The sequence below is a fragment of the Dermacentor variabilis genome, chromosome 6 (assembly GCF_050947875.1).
Source record: "Dermacentor variabilis isolate Ectoservices chromosome 6, ASM5094787v1, whole genome shotgun sequence".
NCBI lineage: Eukaryota > Metazoa > Arthropoda > Arachnida > Ixodida > Ixodidae > Dermacentor > Dermacentor variabilis.
In genome coordinates, this window is record NC_134573.1 from 96,077,399 (window position 1) to 96,097,879 (window position 20,481).

Genomic DNA, 20,481 nt, shown 5'->3' on the forward strand with positions numbered 1-20,481 from the left:
CCTATCAGGGGTTCACACTCAGATTTCAGCTGTAGAGCCTTCCGTGTGCTTAAAGAGTCAGTATATATGAGTGCATGTTTGTGTTTATCAGTGATTATCTTTTTAACAACAACACATATAACGTAAACTTCGGCCGTGAAAACAGAGGCGCGTTGTGGCAATCGAATACTTGTTTCCCAATTTTTCGTTACGGCACCCACACCCACGTGATTTTTTTGTTTTAGAGCCATCAGTGTAATATTGCATGTTATTTTGATATTTGTCCTAAAGTGCACGGAATTCTTGTGTAATGTGTTAGCGTGGGGTGTCTTTCTTCTGTAAATGTGTCAATGTCCAGTCAAATAACGGTTCGAAATCGTTCCACGTGGGTAAACGCTGTGGCTTTATGACAACCTGGAGGACTTCGTGGGGAATGTCGTAGTCCCGACAGCATTGCTCATACCGCAGGACGAGTGCCCTAATCACGTTCGGTTTATTTGTGTAGTGTAAACGTGAGTTGCATTGTGTGAGGATGTTGTAGCATATGTGTTGCGGTGATGACTGAATTCTGAGTACGTAGGAAAAAGTGAGTAATGCTCTGCGCTGCTGTAAGGAGGGTTCATTACACTAGACATATAAACTTTGAATAGGTGAAGTTCTGTAGGCACCACTTGCCAGTCGCAGTCGAAGGTTATGTAGTGCATCAATCGTTGGATGTAGGACTGTCTAGCTGAGCCGTAAATCACGGAGCCGTAGTCTAAAAGGCTATGCACAAGCGACCGGTAAACGCGTAAAAGGCACGTTCGGTCGGAACCCCAGTGCTTATGAGACAAAATTTTAAGGATATTTAGCGCTTTATTTGCTTTAATCTTTAGTGCTTTTATGTGAGTGAGGAAGTTAAGTTTGTCGTCAAAGGTTACTCCTAAAAACTTATTGTCTTGCTTCACCGGCAGCATGGTGTCGTTCAGTTTTAGGACTGGATCGCTGTGTAGCCCTCGTTTCTGAGAGAACAAAACAGTAACTGTTTTTAGTGTGGAGAAACGGAAACCATTTTTGTTGGCCCATTGTGTAAGTTTGTTTATTGTCATTTGAAGCTGCCTTTCACAGGTTGTCAAATTTGAAGCACGGCAAGCCACTTGGAGATCGTCTACGTAAACAGAGTGCATAAGAGACGACGGTATAATCTTATAACCTGCATTCATCTTTACTACAAACAACTTCGTGCTGAGAACACAGCCTTGCGGAACGCCATTTTCCTGCGTAAATGTATGAGAATGTACTGTACCCAGACGTACCTGAAATATTCTATTAGGCATGAAATCAATTAGGCAATTCAGCATTTTACCACGCATGTCGAGGTCAGCCAGGTCTCTTAAAATCCCATATCTCCATGTGGTGTCATAGGCTTTTTCTAAATCGAAGAAAACTGCAAGACAGTGTTGTTTGTGTAAAAATGCATGTCGAATTTCATGTTCAAGACGGACAAGATGGTCAGTAGTTGAACAACCCTTTTTATATCCACACTGGTGAAGGTCTATGAGGTTTCTTGATTCTAAAATAAATGGAAGTCTGATATTGATAATGCTTTCAAATGATTTTGGCAAACAGCTCGTGGGGCGATGGGTCTGTAGCTGCTTGCGGATGTTGGGGATTTACCGGCTCTTAGAAATGGAACTACTATAGCTTTTTTCCACTCTTCGGGCATTATACCTGATTCCCAGATTATGTTGAAAAACTTAAGGAGAGCTTCTACAGATGCCTGAGACAGATGAGCCCGCATGGCGTAGTGAATACGGTCGTGTCCTGGCGCTGTGTTTTTCCCTGCAGAAAGGACTGTTTATTTCTTGTTGTGTGAGGCGGGAATTGTATGGTTCATTTAACGCGCCAGTAGTGGGCAGCTTCTGTTTTTCAGCAGACTGTTTGCACTTTAAAAATTCCTTTGTATAATTTCCTGAACTGGATACATCCCGGTAATGTTCGCCAAGTATATCTGCCTGTTCTTGTATGGTTGTTTGTGTGTCTGGACTTGTGAGTAACGGTATTGTATAAGATGAGTAATCTCCCCGAAACTTTCTAACCTGTTCCCACATGCGTTTAGACGTGACTGAACTGTTTATGGAAGATACGTATTTCTTCCACGATGATTTTTCTGCCTGCCTTCTGACAAATCGTGCCTTGGCTTTGGCCTGTTTAAAGCATAAAAGGTTAGTATAGGTTGTGTGTCTTCGTAACGTACCCCAGGCCCTATTTTGAAGCTTTTTTGTTTCTGTGCACTCAGGAGTCCACCAAGGGAAACGTTTTTTTTTCGCACAAGGCTGGATGTTTGAGCTATTGATTTTCCTGCCGCTGAAATTAAAACCGCTGTGAACGTCTCATTAATTTCATTTACGCTAAGTTCATTTAAAAGGACTTCTTCGAGTTTTGCATATTTCATAAAAAGCGGCCAGTCGGCAAGATGTGTTTTCCAGCGACGTGGCTTAGAGTTTGTGGTAGGCAATGGAGATGTTAGCTTGGTAAATGCCGGCAAATGATCACTTCCATATGAAGTGTCGAGGACTTCTCACTTAAAATTGCTAAAAACAGACGGTGAGCAGAAGGCAAAATCTAGACAGCTAAATTTGCGTGAGCTTGGTGAGAAATATCTAGGTGAACCCGAGTTTAAAAGACATATGCTGTTAGACAAAATAAAATCTTCGATTACTTGCCCTCTTTGGTCTGTTCTATCGCTGCCCCAGAGGCTACAATGGGCATTAAAATCTCCTACTAGAATAAAAGGATCCGGCGACTGGTGTATTAGATTTTTCAGTTGTCTAGTAGTAAAATGAATACGGGGTGGGATGTAAAGCGAACACATGGTGATGGTTTTATGCGGTAGAACGGTGACGGCAACAGCCTCGAAAGAAGTATTCAGTTGAACATTTCGTGTAGGGGTGCCACCCTGAACGACTATTGCGACTCCTCCAGACAAACGGCTAGTGTGTTCGCGGTCCCTTCGGACAACGGTGAAACCTTTGAGAATGTTACTATTTTTTGGACCAAGATTCGTTTCTTGAAGACACACTGCAACTGGCGAAAAAGTGTTGATAATGTCTTTGATGTCACCTATATTGTGTATAATACCTCTGCAATTCCAGTGTACAATGAAAGCCATGTTTGTAAAATGAAAAATGTACTGGTGTTTGCGAACTTAAAAAACTAAAGGTGACATGCGATATGGGACAGTACACGTTTAATGGACGGTAACCATTCAGGTTGCCTGTCCCTTTTTCTCTAGAGTTATAAGGACGTTGTCCTTCTTAGTGCGCTCAGAAGAGCGATGTTCTTTTCGCGTCAATGACGCCTGGGTTTTGGTGTCGACCTCCATTGCCTTCTCTGAGGCGCCGGATGATCGAGAGCCAGGCGTCGAGACACGCGCCTCGGGCCTTGGTGTTCTGTTTAGTCTGGGGACCTGCGGAACAGCTGTCTGCAGGGCCGTCTTGGATGGTGGTGGAGCAGCACTAGCTGCTGCCACCGAGGGGGCGAATGGAGTTGCTACAGGACCACTGACTGTGGCCTCTGTAGACTCCTGAGATCGATGTGGCGCTGCCCTCTGCAGCGCCACATTGGTATAGCTTATTTGAGGTAAGAGCGAAAGCCTCTTCCTTGCTTCGAAAAATGAAATCTTCTCTTTTACTGCAAGAGCAATCACTTCCTTCTCATTCTTCCAACAGGGACATGATCGTGAATACGCTGGATGATCCCATTTGCAGTTCACACAGCGTGGCGGTGCGTTACCGTTTTCAGATGGGTGATTGTTGGCACTTCATTTCGCGCATGTTTCTTTGCCTCTACATGATTGTGATGCGTGGCCGAACCTCTGGCACTTAAAACATCGCCTCGGGTTCGGTATGTATGGCCTGACATTTATCTTTAGGTATCCTGCGTCGAGAGAAGTGGTGAGAATACTAGTACCAAATGTGAGGATCACATGTTTGGTCAGGAGTTGTTCATTGTTTCTTCGGATTGTGATTCTTTGCACTTTAATGACATTCTGTTCTTGGAACCCCTCGAGAAGTTCCTCGTCACTCAAGTTGAGAAAATCTTCCTCTGAGATAACGCCCCTGCAGGTGTTTCGGCAGCGATGGGGAGAAATCGTGACTTTGATTTCACCAATGCTGGCGAGTTCGGACAGCTTTGGCACTTGTTCTTTGTTTCTCAGTTCTATAAGTTGGTCTCCACTGATCATTTTCGAGGCTTTATAGTCTTTGCCAATTTTTTCTATGACTCATTTCGCCACCAAGAAAGGGGATAGCTTACGCATACTTTGTGATCCTTCGCTATGCAAGACGTGGTAACGTGGAAAGTTGTCTAGGTCGGTTCGGAGGGTAAATTAAAAAGGTGCATCGGTGCGGCCTCTTTTCAGAGGCAGATCTGGAAGTCGCGGAAAAGCTTCTGCCATAATATGGCTTAAAATTCGGCGGCGGTGGTAGCCACCCACCACCGAGCCCAACAAGGGGAAGCTACAGGTTGTGAGCAACCTGCACACGCCAGCTATACACCACTACTATAGCCAAATGCATATAACCAAGACTGGACATTCTACACACGGTTAACTCTTGCCGCCAGGAAATTCGGAAGTAAGAAGTGAAAAGAAGACAGGAAAGATGAAAAGGCTAGAGAGAAAGTCGAAGATTGAAGAGGAGGACAGGAAAAGGCGACTGCCGATTTCCTCCAGGTGGGTCAGTCTGGAGGTCCCGTCTACGCGAAGCAGAGGCCAAAGAGGTGTGTTGCCTCCGCCGGGGGGCCTTAAAGGTCCAAACACCCAGCATTGGCTCAACCGCGAGGATAACCCTTTCCCCGGACACGGCTAAGCCGCGTACGGCTACACGCGTTAGGGTCCAACCCTCGTGTGCTCGGGTACGTGGTGTCGCAACATACCAAACACCTGCTTACGCAGACGCCCCTGCGGGGCAGTGGATAGACCTGTAGCGTCAATCGCCGGAGTGGTGCGCGACGAAATCAGGCAGGTGTTACCTGCAGCCGATCTGCAAGATCACCAGCGTCCCATGAGCAACGCAGCCGCTGTCCGATGTCCACCACCCGTTACAACCACACCACCGTACCACCAGCCTCCGACAGTCGCTCCTTCGTCGCCGCCGCTAGAGGAGGCTTCGAGGCGAGCACCCGTCACGCAGCTACAGTCATACCACCAGCCGCCGTTCACAGCGCCTTGTCCAACGCTGCAAAACGACACTACGGGACGGCCGCAATTTCGGAGAACCGACGCATGGCGCACTGACGATAGGCGCACTGACGATACGCGCCCTCTCTGTTTTCACTGCGGAGGCGTCGGCCACATTTCGCGTCATTGCTGGCATCGCGACACATCATTTCGACCTTTTCGTCCGTGGTCCTATAGTCGACGTGCAACTGACGACTCCATGCTACGCCGCGACGCAACTGCTTTTCAGGGACCTCCAATAGCGCACCCGAATGGCGAATCTGTGCCGCATGTTCAGTCCGATTTCGACCGTCGGTCGCGCTCTCCAACCCCTCCACGTCAGATGCCTTCGCCTACTGCACGTACTTTTGCTGACGTCCGAGGACGAAGGTCGCCCAGCCCACGCCGGGGAAACTGAAGGCGGCGACCTCTGGGGGTAAGGTTGCAGGCCCAGCGCAAGACAATAAAAAGCCCCCGACACTCTCGCCGCAGAACGGCGTGAAGCCGATAAACCCCGACACCGAAGAAATTGTGAGCGCCGACATTGATGTTTTGGCGGATGGACAGCCGGTGACAGCGTTAGTCGACACTGGTGCCGACTTCTCTATAATGAGTCAGGAACTCGTCCTCCGTCTCAAGAAAGTAAAGACGCCATGGACGGGACCCCACATAAGGACGGCAGGCAGGCAATTACTGATGCCTATTGGAAGATGTACTGCTAGAATTAGCATCCGGGATTCTTCTTTCGTGGCCACTTTCATCGTTCTTCCTGTGTGCTGTAAGGATTTGATTATTGGAATGGATTTCCTTAAAGAATACGGCGCCGTAATTAAAATTCCGGACCGCATGGTCACATTTTATAAGAGCCGTGGTTTAGTCCATTGCTTATCGCCGCAACGCAACTCCTTTCGCCTAGCAGAAGACGACGTCGTCATCCCACCTCGATCATGCACCCTTGTTTCGGTAGCGTGTGACACACCGTTTCATTGCGAGGGAGTTGCCGACCAAATAACCACGTTGTTGCTTACTCACGGTATCTCGGTCGCGCGAGGAATCGTAAATGTCACAGACGAGCGCACTAACTTGTTACTAACCTATTTTAGCACAGAGTGACGGTACCTTCCAAAGGGCATGGCTGTGGCTTATTTTGATGGTGTTGCGGATGTTCGAGGCTGCTGTTCGCTACTCGAAGAAGCACCTACGCAAGGCCCAGCTTCTGCACTCGACGTCAGCACTACTTTGTCGCAGCACGAACGAGAGCGGCTTCTCACGCTATTGTCGAAGTTCAATGGCTGTTTTGCGTCGACGTCCAGCGTCGGACGGACGTCTCTAGCGAAGCATCGCATAATTACAGAGGATACGGCGAGACCAATTCACCAAAATCCTTATCGTGTTGCTCCCAGAGAATAGGAAGTCATACAACAAGTGACAAAAATGCTGGAAGACGACGTGATTCAACCATCAACGAGTCCTTGGGCATCTCCTGTAGTTCTAGTTAAGAAAAAAGACGGCAGCTTACGTTTCTGCGTGGACTACCGAAAACTAAATCAAGTGACAAAGAAAGACGTGTACCCGCTTCCCCGTATAGATGATTCACTCGACAGTCTTCATCACGCGCGTTACTTCTGTTCAATGGACTTAAAAAGCGGATATTGGCAAATCAAGGTAGATCCGAGAGACCGTGAAAAAACTGCTTTTGTGACACCAGACGGCCTATACGAAATTAACGTCTTACCTTCTGGCTTGTGCTCTGACGCCTCATGGATACTGTGCTTTCGGGTCTGAAGTGGAAAACCTGCTTAGTGTACCTGGACGACGTCATCGTGTTCTCCGGAACTTTTGAAGAACACCTCCAACGGCTTGAAGCGGTTCTGCAGTCTACCCGGTCCGCCCGCCTCACCCTGAAGCCGGAGAAGTGCCACTTTGGCTTCGGGGAACTACAGTTTCTCGGTCACGTCGTCAGCCACGCAGGTGTTCGCCCAGAATCTGAGAAAATTGCGGCGGTAGCACAGTTTCCAGTGCCAACCGATAAAAAGGCTGTCAGGCGCTTTCTGGGCCTCTGTGCCTGTTACAGCCGGTTTATTGCGGACTTTGCTCGCATTGCGTCGCCGTTACCACGCCTTACGAGAGACGACGTTGCTTTTGCATGGGGCGACGAAGAGCAAGGTGCGTTCACTGACTTGCGGGAACGTCTCCAGACACCTCCAGTGCTTGCTCACTTTGGTGAGACCGCTCCTACATTGCTCCACACTGATGCCAGCAATGTTGGCTTGGAAGCTGTTCTTGTGCGGTGGCAGGAGGGCACAGAAAGAGTACTTGCCTATGCAGGCAGAACACTCTCACGCACAGAAGCCAATTACGCCACAACTGACAAGGAATGCCTCGCCGTAGTATGGGCTGTTATGAAATTTCGCCCATATTTGTATGGCCGCCACTTCACAGTTATCAGCGACCACCATTCACTGTGTTGGTTGACAAACCTTAAAGACCCTTCGGGACGACTGGCGTGGTGGAGCCTACGGCTGCAAGAGTTTGACATGACTGTCAAGTACAAGTCGGGGAAACGACACACAGATGCTGACTGCCTGTCTCTATGGCCGATAGAGTCGCCTGCTCCACCCGAAGAAGACTCGGCATTTCTTTGTGTCCTGGACACATCCACCATCGCCCAACAACAATGGGACGACGCTGAGTTGCTTGAGCTCATCAATTACTTAGAGGGTAGATCTGCGAAACCGCCTAGAGTTTTCGAAAGAGGCCGGTTGACGTTTGTTTTGCGGGCCAAAGTCCTCTACAAAAGAAACTTTTCTTCGACCGGGTCCCGCTGTCTGCTCGTCATTCCTGCAGCTCTTCGTACGGAAGTACTTCAAGCCTGTCACAACGAGGTGACTTCTGGTCACTTAGGCTACACGAGAACGTTGGGCAGAGTGAAGCAGAGGTACTACTGGCCGAGGCTTAACACCACCGTGAAACATCACGTCCGCACTTGCCTCGACTGCCAGAGGCGCAAGTCGCCTCCGTCGAAACCAGCCGGCCTCCTGCAACCCGTCCAGGTTCCTCGAAGACCATTTGACCAAATCGGAATGGATATATTGGGTCCGCTTCCTACTTCTACTGCCGGGAATCGCTTTGCTATCGTAGCAACCGACTATCTCACACGTTACGCTGAAACAAAGACAATCCAGAGAAGCACAGCGGAAGAGGTGGCGGGCTTTTTCATTGAGCACATTGTGTTGCGACACGGCGCACCAACCGTCGTAATAACAGACCGAGAAACCGCATTCACTGCTGTGCTTTTAGATCACGTCTTGCTGCCAAGTGGAACGGCGCATCGGAAATGAACCGCCTACTATCCACATACCAACGGATTAACAGAACACCTAAACAAAACAATTGAAGACATGCTCTCCATGTACGTGGATGTTGAACATAAAAATTGGGACGACATCCTACCGTATATCACCTTTGCATATAACACGGCGAAACAAGAAACGACGCGCATGACTCCGTTCACCCTTGTTCATGGGCGGGATGTACAAACGATGTTGGATGCTATGCTTCCACATGACTTTGACGACACTGATACGGACGCCGCTGTGTTTACGCAACGCGCAGAAGAGGCTCGGCAGCTCGCGCGCTTGCGGATCTGCCAGCAGCAAGACTACGACGCAGGGCGCTATGACTTTCACCGTCGAATAGTAATCTATGACTTCGGCGACAGAGTGTGGGTTTGGACACCCATACGAAAACGAGGCCTTTCCGAGAAGCTGTTAAGGCGATACTTCGGACCATATCGAGTATTGCGCTGACTCAGTGACGTCACGTACGAGGTCGTCCCCGATAGTCCCAATTGTACGCGGCGCCGCACGCACCGTCCTGAACTTGTGCACGTTGTCCGCATGAAGCCGTATGTGAGCGAATAACTATGCGAGAGACCCTTAATTCCTTAAGTGACACTTCTGGTCTAGCATCGGGACGATGCTCTCTTAGGGAGGGACAAATGACGCGTCGATTTTTCTTTGCAGACGACAACGAAGATAGGGACATCAACGGATTTTCTCTAGTGGGTCAGTGGGATTCGGCGAGGACGAAGAAGACATGTCTCTGGCCTGTTTTGTATTTGAACAAGTTGTGCTGCGGCTCTTGAACGTCTCCCTGTCTACTGGCCGCGTTGTACTGCGACAATATGGTCATGTCCTACGTTGTCAAATGCCTTTTTATGTCTAATGCTAGGATCGTTCTAGTGCCGGCCGTCCATCGTTTGGGATTTAATAGGATCTCTTTAATATGCAATAGGACATCCTGCGCCAATAGGTTGGGGCGGAAACCAAACTGAGTGTTGGGGAATAAATGCCTGGCTTCTAAGTGTGGTTGTAGTCGCCGGACAATCACGTGCTCAAAAAGTTTGCCTACACAATTCGTGGGTGAGATAGGTCGTAAATTCCGAAGCAGTAAGAATTTACTCTGTTTGGGAATAAGATCAATCTGGGGGTGCTTCTAAACGCCAGGCAGTGTGCCCTTTCGCCAATGTTCGTTAAAGACATACGTGAGTTCCTGCAAAGATACGGCATATAAATTTCGGGGGACATTGTACGTTATCCGGTCGGGCCATGGTGCGGTGTCCCTGGTTATATAGCCAAGGGCCTGTTTCACCTCCGGGAGTGTGACGTCTGCATCGAGGTTTTCGTCTGGCTTATGGGGAGTTAAAAGGGCTGCGTTTGGAGGTGTAGGTATGTCATCAAGGAAGTAGCAATTTAAGTGTGGGTCGGCTTAAGTACATAGTGCAACCTAGGGACAAAATACTGACCTTCCACAGCTTGCTAGGTGACTTCTTGCGTAGCAACGGATGTCGCTTCTTTGTTATTTAGTTTGTTCTATAGAATAAACCTGCTGCAAAGTACGTGTGCCAAGCTGTATTTATGGTGGGAAATTCAGAACGAATAGTCTGCTAAGAATATATCACTATTATAGCTCTGAATTTGCTATTTTTGTTCATCCCGTAGCCTAGTAGGTCAGAATCTTCCCTGCTGAAATTGTTGAAAAGTCGTTTACCAGTTGCTAAGGGGTATTCGGTGGTAGTGTACTGCCGCACATACTTTCCAGCAAGGACACCAGGGCTAAATGTGGTTTTGTATCCACCGCAAACGAAAGCTTAAAAGGTATCCTATGAATAAATCATTTATATAATGTACTTTGTCTTATCTATTTCTACACAACTAATATACTATTTACGAAGTATAAAATAATGCATATATGCCTTCAATGGGTTATTTGAGATTCCAGAGGAGTTGTAGACACCTTGAGATTGCTAAAAGGCAGCTAGCTATGGTGTTATGGCTATTAAATGAAGCCAAATTGTCAAATTTTTAACATGGTGCTCCTGTTTAGGGATTTAAATGTGTATTACTATAACATAGGAGCTTCTAGAATTTTGGTGACAAAAGACATCGACGTTCTTTCCAAGCATGTTTTTTTATTTTTGGTGACTTTCCTACTTTCTTTTCTTTTACAGGAGAAGAAAACGTAACACTGACTCTCATTCATTACGGTCCACGTGAAAAATGTGGGATATTTACTTACTTGGACAGTTCTAGTAAGTACGCAGTGGGCTAGCAGATGCGGCAGCCGAGCAGGCAACAAGGGCAATGATTTGTAGCGTGATAGCGTTAAGCGTCCCCTGTCGCAGAAAATCTGGTGTCGGTGTCCAGCGCCGTACGTCTTGTGAGCGAAAAATGATTTCTAACCCTGCATAACCAACCACGCAGTCCCTCCGTGTAGCGGAGACGCGTTATTGAACTAGCTGAGAGAGAGAGACAGAGGAAAGGGGAAAGGCAGGGAGGTTAACCAGAAGGGAAGATCCGGTTTGCGACCCTACGTTAGGGAAAGAGGGGAGGGGGAGATAAATTGATAAAGTAGAGATAAAGAAAGAGAAGGAGCATAGTCAAACAATCGCAATCTGTCACTGTCACCGCGTAGTGTCACCGTACAGCACAGTAACAATTGAAGCATTATAAACATATTTGCAGACTACAGTCGCTTGTCCAATCCTGTGGGCCTTAAAAACTGCAATAGTGCCCTCGTTATTGAACTAGCCTAATTTCTCAAATCAATATGCACCAGAAAAACCGCAAACTACGACTAACACAACCTAGGCATGGTGGCGTCGTATGGCAGAATGAATATTACAGAACAACATAAGTCTCTTACGCGGAAACTCAAACACAAGCCCCTCTTCTAGCGTTTCTACCATTCATAGAGCGGCGCGCCCGGTTCATGCCACACAATCCAGATGGCGCTCGCCTCTTTGCATCGGTGGCGTATGCAGGAGACCGCTTTTTTACCAGAAAGCTTGCCTTCATGCATTCGCGTTCGCTGCCAGTGTTTCTCGGTAAACGTTGCGGTTACATATGCTGCAGTTTCCGGGAAGCGTGAGAAGCAGTCAGGGATCTTTGAATGCTATCGTGTTTCACCCTTAAAGGTGAAGATTAAGCGTCCTCCACATTTTTTTTGCCTATACAAGGACACAACAAGTCGCATTGGTTGTTGTCGGAAGAATTATGACGGTGTTAGGGACAATGTAGCTAAAAAATATTTAAAAGATTGCAAACTTTTTCATTTGGAGAGTAAGTCGGATGTATGTGGCCCACAGTCCACACAGGCCATTTTGTTGTCAATAAGAGCCCGCCATGAATTCGTTGAGAACTTCCACTTCCTCGTGGCTGCTTGTAAAGTGATCAGAAGCAGCCTGCGTGCTGTACTACAATGTACAAGAAGTATGTGAATGCTTGGACGCTTGCGATGTGTTTCGGGAGCATATTTATACCAGCATTCTTTTGTATGGCGGCCCGTTATGACAACACTTCTGAGAAAACAGATGTCCAATAAAAACCCTAAAAAGGGCACTTCTCATGTAAAACGACATAAAATATGCGTAAGGCAAGTCTGGATGCCTAACTTCACTAAAATGTTAAAAGCACATAGCTGTCAATGACAACTATTGAGTTATTAGCCTGCAATGAGATTGCCATGAAAGGGGGCAACAATTTGTCCCGCTGTCCATCGGAGTTCCTTTATAGTAGATGCTAGACCTCTGAAACTCCATAACTTGTTTGATTAACTTGGCCCTACTTGACGTTTGCAATAGACACATATTACGTACAAAACAATTTCATTTCTTGTGTCGGCGGCCTGCCAGACTGGATTATTCTCCCGCGGGGACGTGGCTCCATGTGCTGCTGCCTCCTTGCTCCCCGAAACGATTCGGACCCCTTCCTTATATAGGTTTCCACGTGATCCAAGAGACCCTCCCATTTGTTGGGAACACACATGCTTCTCCACAAAATCGCCTACTTCCACCAATCAGGTAAGCTGACATGATTCTGTAGGGGTCAGTGTTTAAGCGATCAGACATTGCCACAAAAACACCATGTGCACGCTAGCAACAAAATTAACCATGACCCCTCCCCTAACTCAACCTGTTGGACACTACAGCCAAGCGTGAAACTGCCGCGCGTCACGTGCGCACAGAGAGTGTGAGCTTCTATTGCGGCCGGGTCATGGCACATGTCCGAGGCGCCGCTTCGCCCATTCCCGCGCAATGGCTCCAGGCGCCCGGGCCTCACGCTTTTGTGTTATCACGTCTCGGACACAGACCTCTTCCTCGTTACTGTGCATCGAGGAAGACCCAAAATTAACAAAAAGAAAAAGAGGCCCGCGGCATACTTCTTCGCGACACCTCCCCTTTATGAAAAACAATGTTCCGCTCGTTTTTACAAAGCACTTCGAACGTCAAGAAAGAAGAGCCTTCATAATATGAATATGTGAGGGGTTCATGTAAGAAAAATGAAGTAGCGGTAAGGAATAAAGCGGAAAGAATAAATTAAAAATACAATATAAGAAGGGTGTTCTAACAAAATAGAAAGAAACGAGCAATCGCGAAGCACGAGCAAACTAAGCAAAAGTTCATGAACTACTGCTGTATTACACATCAGCGCTGTGTCGTAAGCTTCAATGCTCCTAGGTCCGTACTGTCTTGAGTATATTCCCCGGTTGAATCGAAGTTCGGTCTCGTCCCTTCAAACACGTGCCTCGCTTTTAGCAATCTGCTGCTGGATTGTGTCTTCGAGCTTTCGTGGTCCAACAAATGCTGGAGGGTGCTCCACGCCTTGGACAGGTTCATGCTCCCCTCCATTTCGTCACACTTGTTGCCCCAATTTTCGCATAATTTGAAAGGATGATCTTTGATTTCCTTATTATGTCTCGCAACATTCCTTCTGAGGTTGCGGTTCAATTTATGTTTTTTAAGATGACACTCCTTGCTTTGCTTAGCTTCCAACTTATGCAGAAGACGGCTGTTCGTAATCTCCGGGGCGTTATCCCCTTTGAGCGTTTTGTAGCGGGAGCTACGCTGGCCGAGGTTGAGCAGCTTCGCATGGCTCCTGAATAGCCGTGCTGCGCATGCCCGAGGAGCAGTGACGTAACACGGCGCACAGCTGGCGCGCTGGAGCCGCCGCCGCCACGAACGCCTCGCCGGACTGCGCAGTCGAGAGGAGTGAAGTCATATTCGCGGCAGACGCACTGGCGCAGGTGCCTACCAGGCTGTGCGCTTCCGTTGCGCAGTAGCCAAGTCAGACGCTGCGCCGGAGCCTCTTGATAGCGACTCATTTTATGCGCATGCGTAGAGGCATCAGTGGGGTATACATATAGCGGGGCGTTTGCCAGTGTGGTATAGCCATGGAGAAGGGGAAAAAAATTGCTGCTGAGTGGCGCAGAAGAGCGCAGAAGCTTAACTCATCGGATGCCGAAGTAGTTGCCTGGTAATTAGCGGTTTAGCGTAGGAAGAACGAACAGAAGGCTAAACGTGCTGCGGAGATACCGGAGCAAAAGGAGGAACTTCTAATAAAGCGGCGTCGCCAGGAAGCTGAGCGACGTGCCCGGCCATCTCAGCAGCACCAGCAACAAGACGTTGTTGATGACGTCAAGGCTCGTCGATTGACTGACTATACGGTGCAACTTAGCGAAAGCGCCAGTGCGACTCGGACCTTCCAGACGGACTTCGTAAACCATCCGTTTGGATATGTGTGCGACGTGTGTGAGAGACTGTGGCACATAAAAGACTTGACGCCGGTAAGTAGTGCCATGTGTGAAACATTGCGTTTAGCGGCGCCGCCTGAGTGGGATGAAATCGTGGCGCCGAGTTTGTACAACGTGCAAGAACTTTCTCATTTAGCAGAAGATTCCACTCTTTGGCGTTACGAATGGGTATCGTTACCCGCCCATGCCACCATATCTACCAGTTCTGAACGATGTTGCCGAAGGTTTACTTTCGCCACGGATTCCCTTCATTCAGATTCGTCGTCTAATCAAGTGGAGAAATGGTCAGTTGGGCATTAAGTGACCTGTGGGGAAAGAGCCGGCAGACACGGACGAGATGCTAAAGCAGTTGCCTCGCAGCTTGTAGGATGATACGTGCAGAGTGCTGAACATAAAGAGGAGAATGTTTGCCAAGACTACCTATATGTCGAACAAAGTTTCTTGCGATGTGCTTGGACCATGGGTTGAGGTACTGAGAGACTCGCTGCTGTATAAACACTACGGCATAAACATTCAAAAAAGACATTTGGAAAGGCTGTATCGGAAAGCCGTCGCGCCAGAAGTAGACGTCAACGTGGAGGCTTCTCCGGATCCCGCCGACTTAGATGATCCGATGAATGCGGCCACAGCTTTCATATCGGACCAGCATAGTTTGGTATACGATAAAGGCGCGGTCTTCACCATGGAACCGGTAGAGGGCAAGAGACCTCTAGGCATCTTGTATGATACGCATTCTGAGGAGCTGTCTTTCCCCCAGACATACTTGGGCCAGGCTCATTGTATAGCCCCAACAGCTAAGCCTACTCCGTTCTTCATTGCCTCGAGTGAGATTCGGAGGACAGCTAGATGGGGTGCTTTGCCGATGCACGTACTGTGCATGGCTATGAAGGTGTTGTGTCACTTTGTTTCGCCGCAGATGACTATGATGTATCGCAACAACTCGACACCAAACAGGATGTCGAAGATCCTGACAAGGTTGCACAGTTCACTGAACAGGAATTGGAATTCATGGAAGGTGTCCAAACACTGTGCAGTACAGCCACAAAAGGAACAGCGAGCTGTTCGCCATGATTAGGCAGCTTGGGAAGCCGACGGTATTTCTGAAGCTTTCTGCATCTGCAGTGTATAGGCCAAATTTGCTGAAACTGCTTGCAAAACTGCAGGCTAGGCCGCAGGAGCAGGGCGTTGATGAAAACGAGATGAACCAGAGCTACGCAGCGATGCTGGCGAATAACGATCCAGCCAAGTGGGCAATTTACTTTGAACACATGGTTAGGGTGATTATGAAAGTTGTGCGAAACTCCCGGATTAGCCAGTTTCAGCCGTACCACGTGGTGCAACGTTTCAAGCGTATAGAGCTTCAGCATAGGGGTAGCCCCCATGCTCATCTGCTCTTGTGGCTGAATGAAGCTCCGTATGAGGAGGTGGAAAATGACTTCATGCCAAAAACCGCGTGGATGGCAGAGCACCTCCTTTTCGTGGATCACGATGCTTTGGAGCGGCCGAGGCGCCAGCAACACCAGCACACAAAAGCGTGCAACAAAGGTGGTCGTAAGAAGTGCACGTTCCAGTCTCCGTTTTGGCCGATGCCGAGGACTAAAGTGCTTACTTCGCTACAGGCCCCTGCCGACAACGACGAAGCCGGTCTGAAACGGTATTGCTTCCTGAAGAAGACTCATGATGCGATGCATAGTGCTCTCGATACCACTGTCTATCAGTCTTTCGGTGAAATCCTTCAACATCATGACATACGTGACTATTTCAGTAGGTGATTGGCAGTGGACTGGCAAGGCCGACTCTGAGGCTTACAACGGATATGGATCAAACGAATGTCAACCCCATTAACCCTTGAATAGCCTCAGTGCTGAAGTCTAAGATGGACTTCCAAGTAATTCTTGACGTTTATCCCTGTGTGTCTTACGCGGTGGAATACGTGAACAAGGCTATCCTTGGCGTCTCCAACTTGGGCAGAGACATTAACGCTTTAATCGAAGAGGACGCATCGACCCAGCTGTCGTTTGAAAGAGCTATGCGACAGCTAGGGGTGAAGATGCTGAATGCAATTGAGATGTGGGCCCAAGATGTGGCTTGGTTTCGCCTGAGGTTTGACATGTGTAACACTAACTGAGACGTCATTTACGTTAACACCCATTGGCCAGAAGAGCGCCATCGGAGCCGCAAGACGGCGGCCGAGTTGGAAGAACACGGACTGCCGTCCACAAGTTGTCACATTTGGCACAAGACAGTGGTTGAGCGGCACGTAGAACGTCCAGCCAAAATGGAAAGAGTGAGGTTCGCGAAATTTATATTCGAGTACAATCCAAGTAGCTTGAAGAAGCGCTCGAAGCCATTCGTGCTTAGGTGCCGAAACTACAGCATTGTTGACGTGGTAAACTATAAGAGGGAACATGTCAGGGCTGTACGTGCCGTATCGCAAGAAATTCGACATTCTGGATGGCAATGCATTTGAGAAAATGTTTGATGGTAAGAAAGAAGCCGTTATGGAAATGAAGCAGAGGTACTATGCTAGTGTAACCGTTTCGGAGTTGATTTCGGCTTGCGAGGTGGTTGGCCGTTCAGATGCAAGTTAAACAGAAGTGAAACAACCTGAAGAGAGGCCGTTTGCAGTGCCCACCTTGGTGAAGATGAACGATAATTACGACTTCGTCCCCGACGAAGCGACGACGAAGACGCACCAGAAGGTGGTTGCTGCCACGTGCCCTGGAGTCCTCCGTAGAGAGGCCGTTATGCCGTTAAGCCATTTATACGCGCGCATGAGAGTGCTTAACAAACGGCAGGCATCGCTGATGCAGGAAGTGATACATCGCGTGACTGCACCAGACGGCTTAACCACTGCAGGTCTTCTTTACCGGGCCTGCCGGCTGTGGTAAGACCTTCACGTTGCGCCTCATCACGGATGTTTAGAGCTGTTAGTGTCGTAACCGTACCATGTCGTATGGGGATGGCCAGGAAAACAGTGAGATGAATGCGTACGTGGCCTGTGCAACAACCGGTAAAGCAGCCGTCACGTTGAACGGCATAACCGTACATTCGGCATTCAAAATCGTTATGACCAACTAGAGAGAGGACCAGCGACTTTCATCGAGTGATTTGAATACGTTTCCGGTGCGGTTTCGCGAAGTAAAGTGCATCTTTGTAGATGAGGTGAGCATGCTGTCGTCGGACCTTCTCAGAGAAGTAGGCATGCGCTTGAGGGAAGTCAGGGTTTCGAAGATGACGGAGCCGTTTGAAGGGTTCGACGTAATCTTCGGCGGGGACCTTAGGCAGCTCCTTCCGGTGCTAGCAAGTGAGGTATACAATAGACGGCGGAGCAGCGGAAGCGTCTACAATACGTCCGTGCTACCGTGGCAACATCTGATACTTCCCTTTAACCGCAGTTGTTAGGCAGAGTGATGCAAGTTTCTCCGGTCGTCTCCCCTAGATAGGCGACGGAAAGGAGACGAATGTCAACGAGATTCGTGTGCTTGCCGATGGTTTCGTCACTCGTGAACAGGCTGCTATACAGTCCCGCACGGCAGCCCGTCTCTTCTTTAGTAACAAGGACGTGGACGCCTATAATAGGATGCTTGCTGAGTCTTGTGAATACAAACATGACAGTGTCACCATACACGCAGTGACTGGCCATCAGAGCAGACAGGAGGAACGTGAGGCCCTCGCAAGAATCGAAGACCTCAGTCGTGTAGAGAGTGGCGACCCTGCCGTCTGTGTTGACGTTCTGTACGAAACGGCTGTATGTGCTGCTGAAGAACATTGATGTCATGGATGGCTTGGTCAACGGCATTATCGGTACGCTAATGGAGGTTGAGCTTAACGTTGACGGTACGCCAAAGAGAGTGTGGCTGCATTGTCCCAGTGGTGTGGGAACGTTAACCAAGGCCAAAGTGAGCTACAATTCGGACGTAAGGCGGTATGCACAATGGTTTCTAATCGAGTCCATCACCACGTCGTTTGCCATAAAGGTAAACCTTGAGGCATGTACTGGTGTGCAGAACCCAGTTTCCTCTCTCGTTCCAGCTAGCGCCATAACGATACACAAGTAGCAGGGTGGTACTTTCGGCACTGTGGTATAGGACTGTACCAAGATTCACCCTCAAAAGCTGGTCTACGTTGTCCTTAGCCGTGCCACTACCCTCCAGGGTTTGTATCTGACCAACGTGGAGCAAGGTCACAGATTCTACCACCATCTTAGCAATCTGGAAAAGGTTTTGATATCAGAGTTTGAGCGGATAAACAAGGACGGCCTGGATGCAGCATATGCTCGCTGTAGAGTGCTGACGACAAACCCCACCACGGTCTACACAATCGCCCTGCTCAATGCCTGATCTTTCATTTGCCATATGTCGGACGGTTATGCTGAGCGTCTCTTGACCAGTGCTGATGTTCTCTTTAAAGAGGTTGGTGTTGCCACGGTATCACAAGCTGTCACAACCGCCGAGTTTAGCATGGTTGCTTATGCTAGTCGTGTTGGCGCTACAAGAAGCTCGGGAGTTTGTATCTATGTGAGGAATGGGATTGCTGTTAGTGAACTGCCAGCTTGACGCGCCGTTAAGCTTGACGAAAGTGGTGTGGTCATCAAAGCCGTGTACGTGTCACCGAACAATTCAGTTAAAGACAATATAGACATAGTGGCTACGTCTATACCTAGTCGTGTGGCAAGTGAACAGTGTGTGGTAGCTGGCGACTTCAATCGTGCTGCAGACTGTCTTGGTGTTCCTTTGAAGGACACGTTTAACCTGGACTTAACCAGTGTTCCAACTGTACAGACGACCCAATGGGGAACCACCATTGATCTTGTGTATCAGAGACAGACAATCAATTCCAAATACTGCGTTGGGGTCATAGAGACGGCAGCGTGTTACTACATTGACTACCGAGCCGTCTTTGTGGCAATAGAGAAGCAACTAGACGTTCAGCAAAAATAAATATACATGTGTCCCATATTGCGTATACCGTGTGCGTCATTATAGCAGCAGTAAGCATGATAATCAAGCTAATCCTAGATAACCAGAAAATCTAAGAATAACCAGCAGACTCTTAGCTCACGCTACGTATATCCTGGCATAGCCAACCTAAGCCACTGCTAATTTTTTGTCGTCTCTTTAAGGTTCGGTTTGTGCACCGTCGTCCGTTCCTCAATGTTTCGAATGGGCCCCTGTTGCTGCGCGCTCCTGATATCTCTAAGCTTATCCCGCTCAACGACGGCAGGAGCGCGAGCCCTGCGCGTTTTAAGGCCTTCTTTCAGTTTGGAAACCATTATTTAGTAGTGGTTGCCAAAATTTTGATCCGAAATGTGCCATTCTAGACCTCTTACGTTTTCCGAGAATGTCACATGTGGAGATGTATCCTTACTAACACTACGGTCCACCCTGGTTGGACTCTCGGGGTCCGTGTGCAGAGTTAGCCCTACGTTATGCGTATCTCCTACAGCTGTCTGCCTTTCGGGCTTCAGTGCTGGTACCCCCACTCCTGGTGATGTGCATTGAAGTACCGCACTATCAACATTGGCTTGTTGCTTGAAAGTTTGAGTGCTTGCAAAGCAGAGCCCTGAACCTCAGCTTTCTTTGCCTGAGTGAGCTGAGTTAATTTAGAAGGAATAGAATAGGGTCCTTCTGTTCCTGGGTGAGAATTTTGACAAACACGTTCTCGATCCCTCTCGACATTAGATCGTGTTCAATGGCCGCGATAATTCTTCTCACGAGCGTTGTGACTGATGATTATTCGATGATCACACTAATTGAGACAACGTGGTAGAAACATCACGAACTCCACTTTCCGACTATGGTGGAACACTTAACAAGGCGTTGGACGCCCCCATCACAGAAGCGGAAATGAGGGCAGAGATTGTAAGACTTAAAACAAAGTCGGCTCCGGGCCTTGACGGGAAACGAAGACATGGTTCAGGAACTAAGAGTATGGCTCCATTAGGTGTCTAATAGAGTACATGCAGGAATGTTGGGATAAAGGCGAGCTCCCACAACAGTGGAAGACGGCAAGCATTATTTTAATATCGAAACCCTGGAGGCTTCCGCAATTGGCAAACTTACGGCCAATTTCTTTAACTTCATGCCTGGGAAAATTGATGGAGCACGTTATCTAGACCAGATTGATGGGCTTCAAGGCGCAGAGCGATCTGTGGCCACATGAGATGGTCGAATTCTGACCTTATTTATGTACACAGGACGTCATGC

General features: G+C 48.4%; 1 protein-coding gene across 2 annotated transcripts in view; it reads left to right on the forward strand.

Moving 5' to 3' along the window:
- Positions 1-20,481, forward strand: part of LOC142584936 (uncharacterized) — a 187,732-nt gene that overhangs the window by 162,035 nt on the left and 5,216 nt on the right. For both annotated transcript variants that reach the window (XM_075695297.1, XM_075695296.1), the window contains one exon: positions 10,692-10,772. In XM_075695297.1, the coding sequence (XP_075551412.1) occupies positions 10,692-10,772 (81 nt within the window). The remainder of the gene's footprint in view (positions 1-10,691; positions 10,773-20,481) is intronic.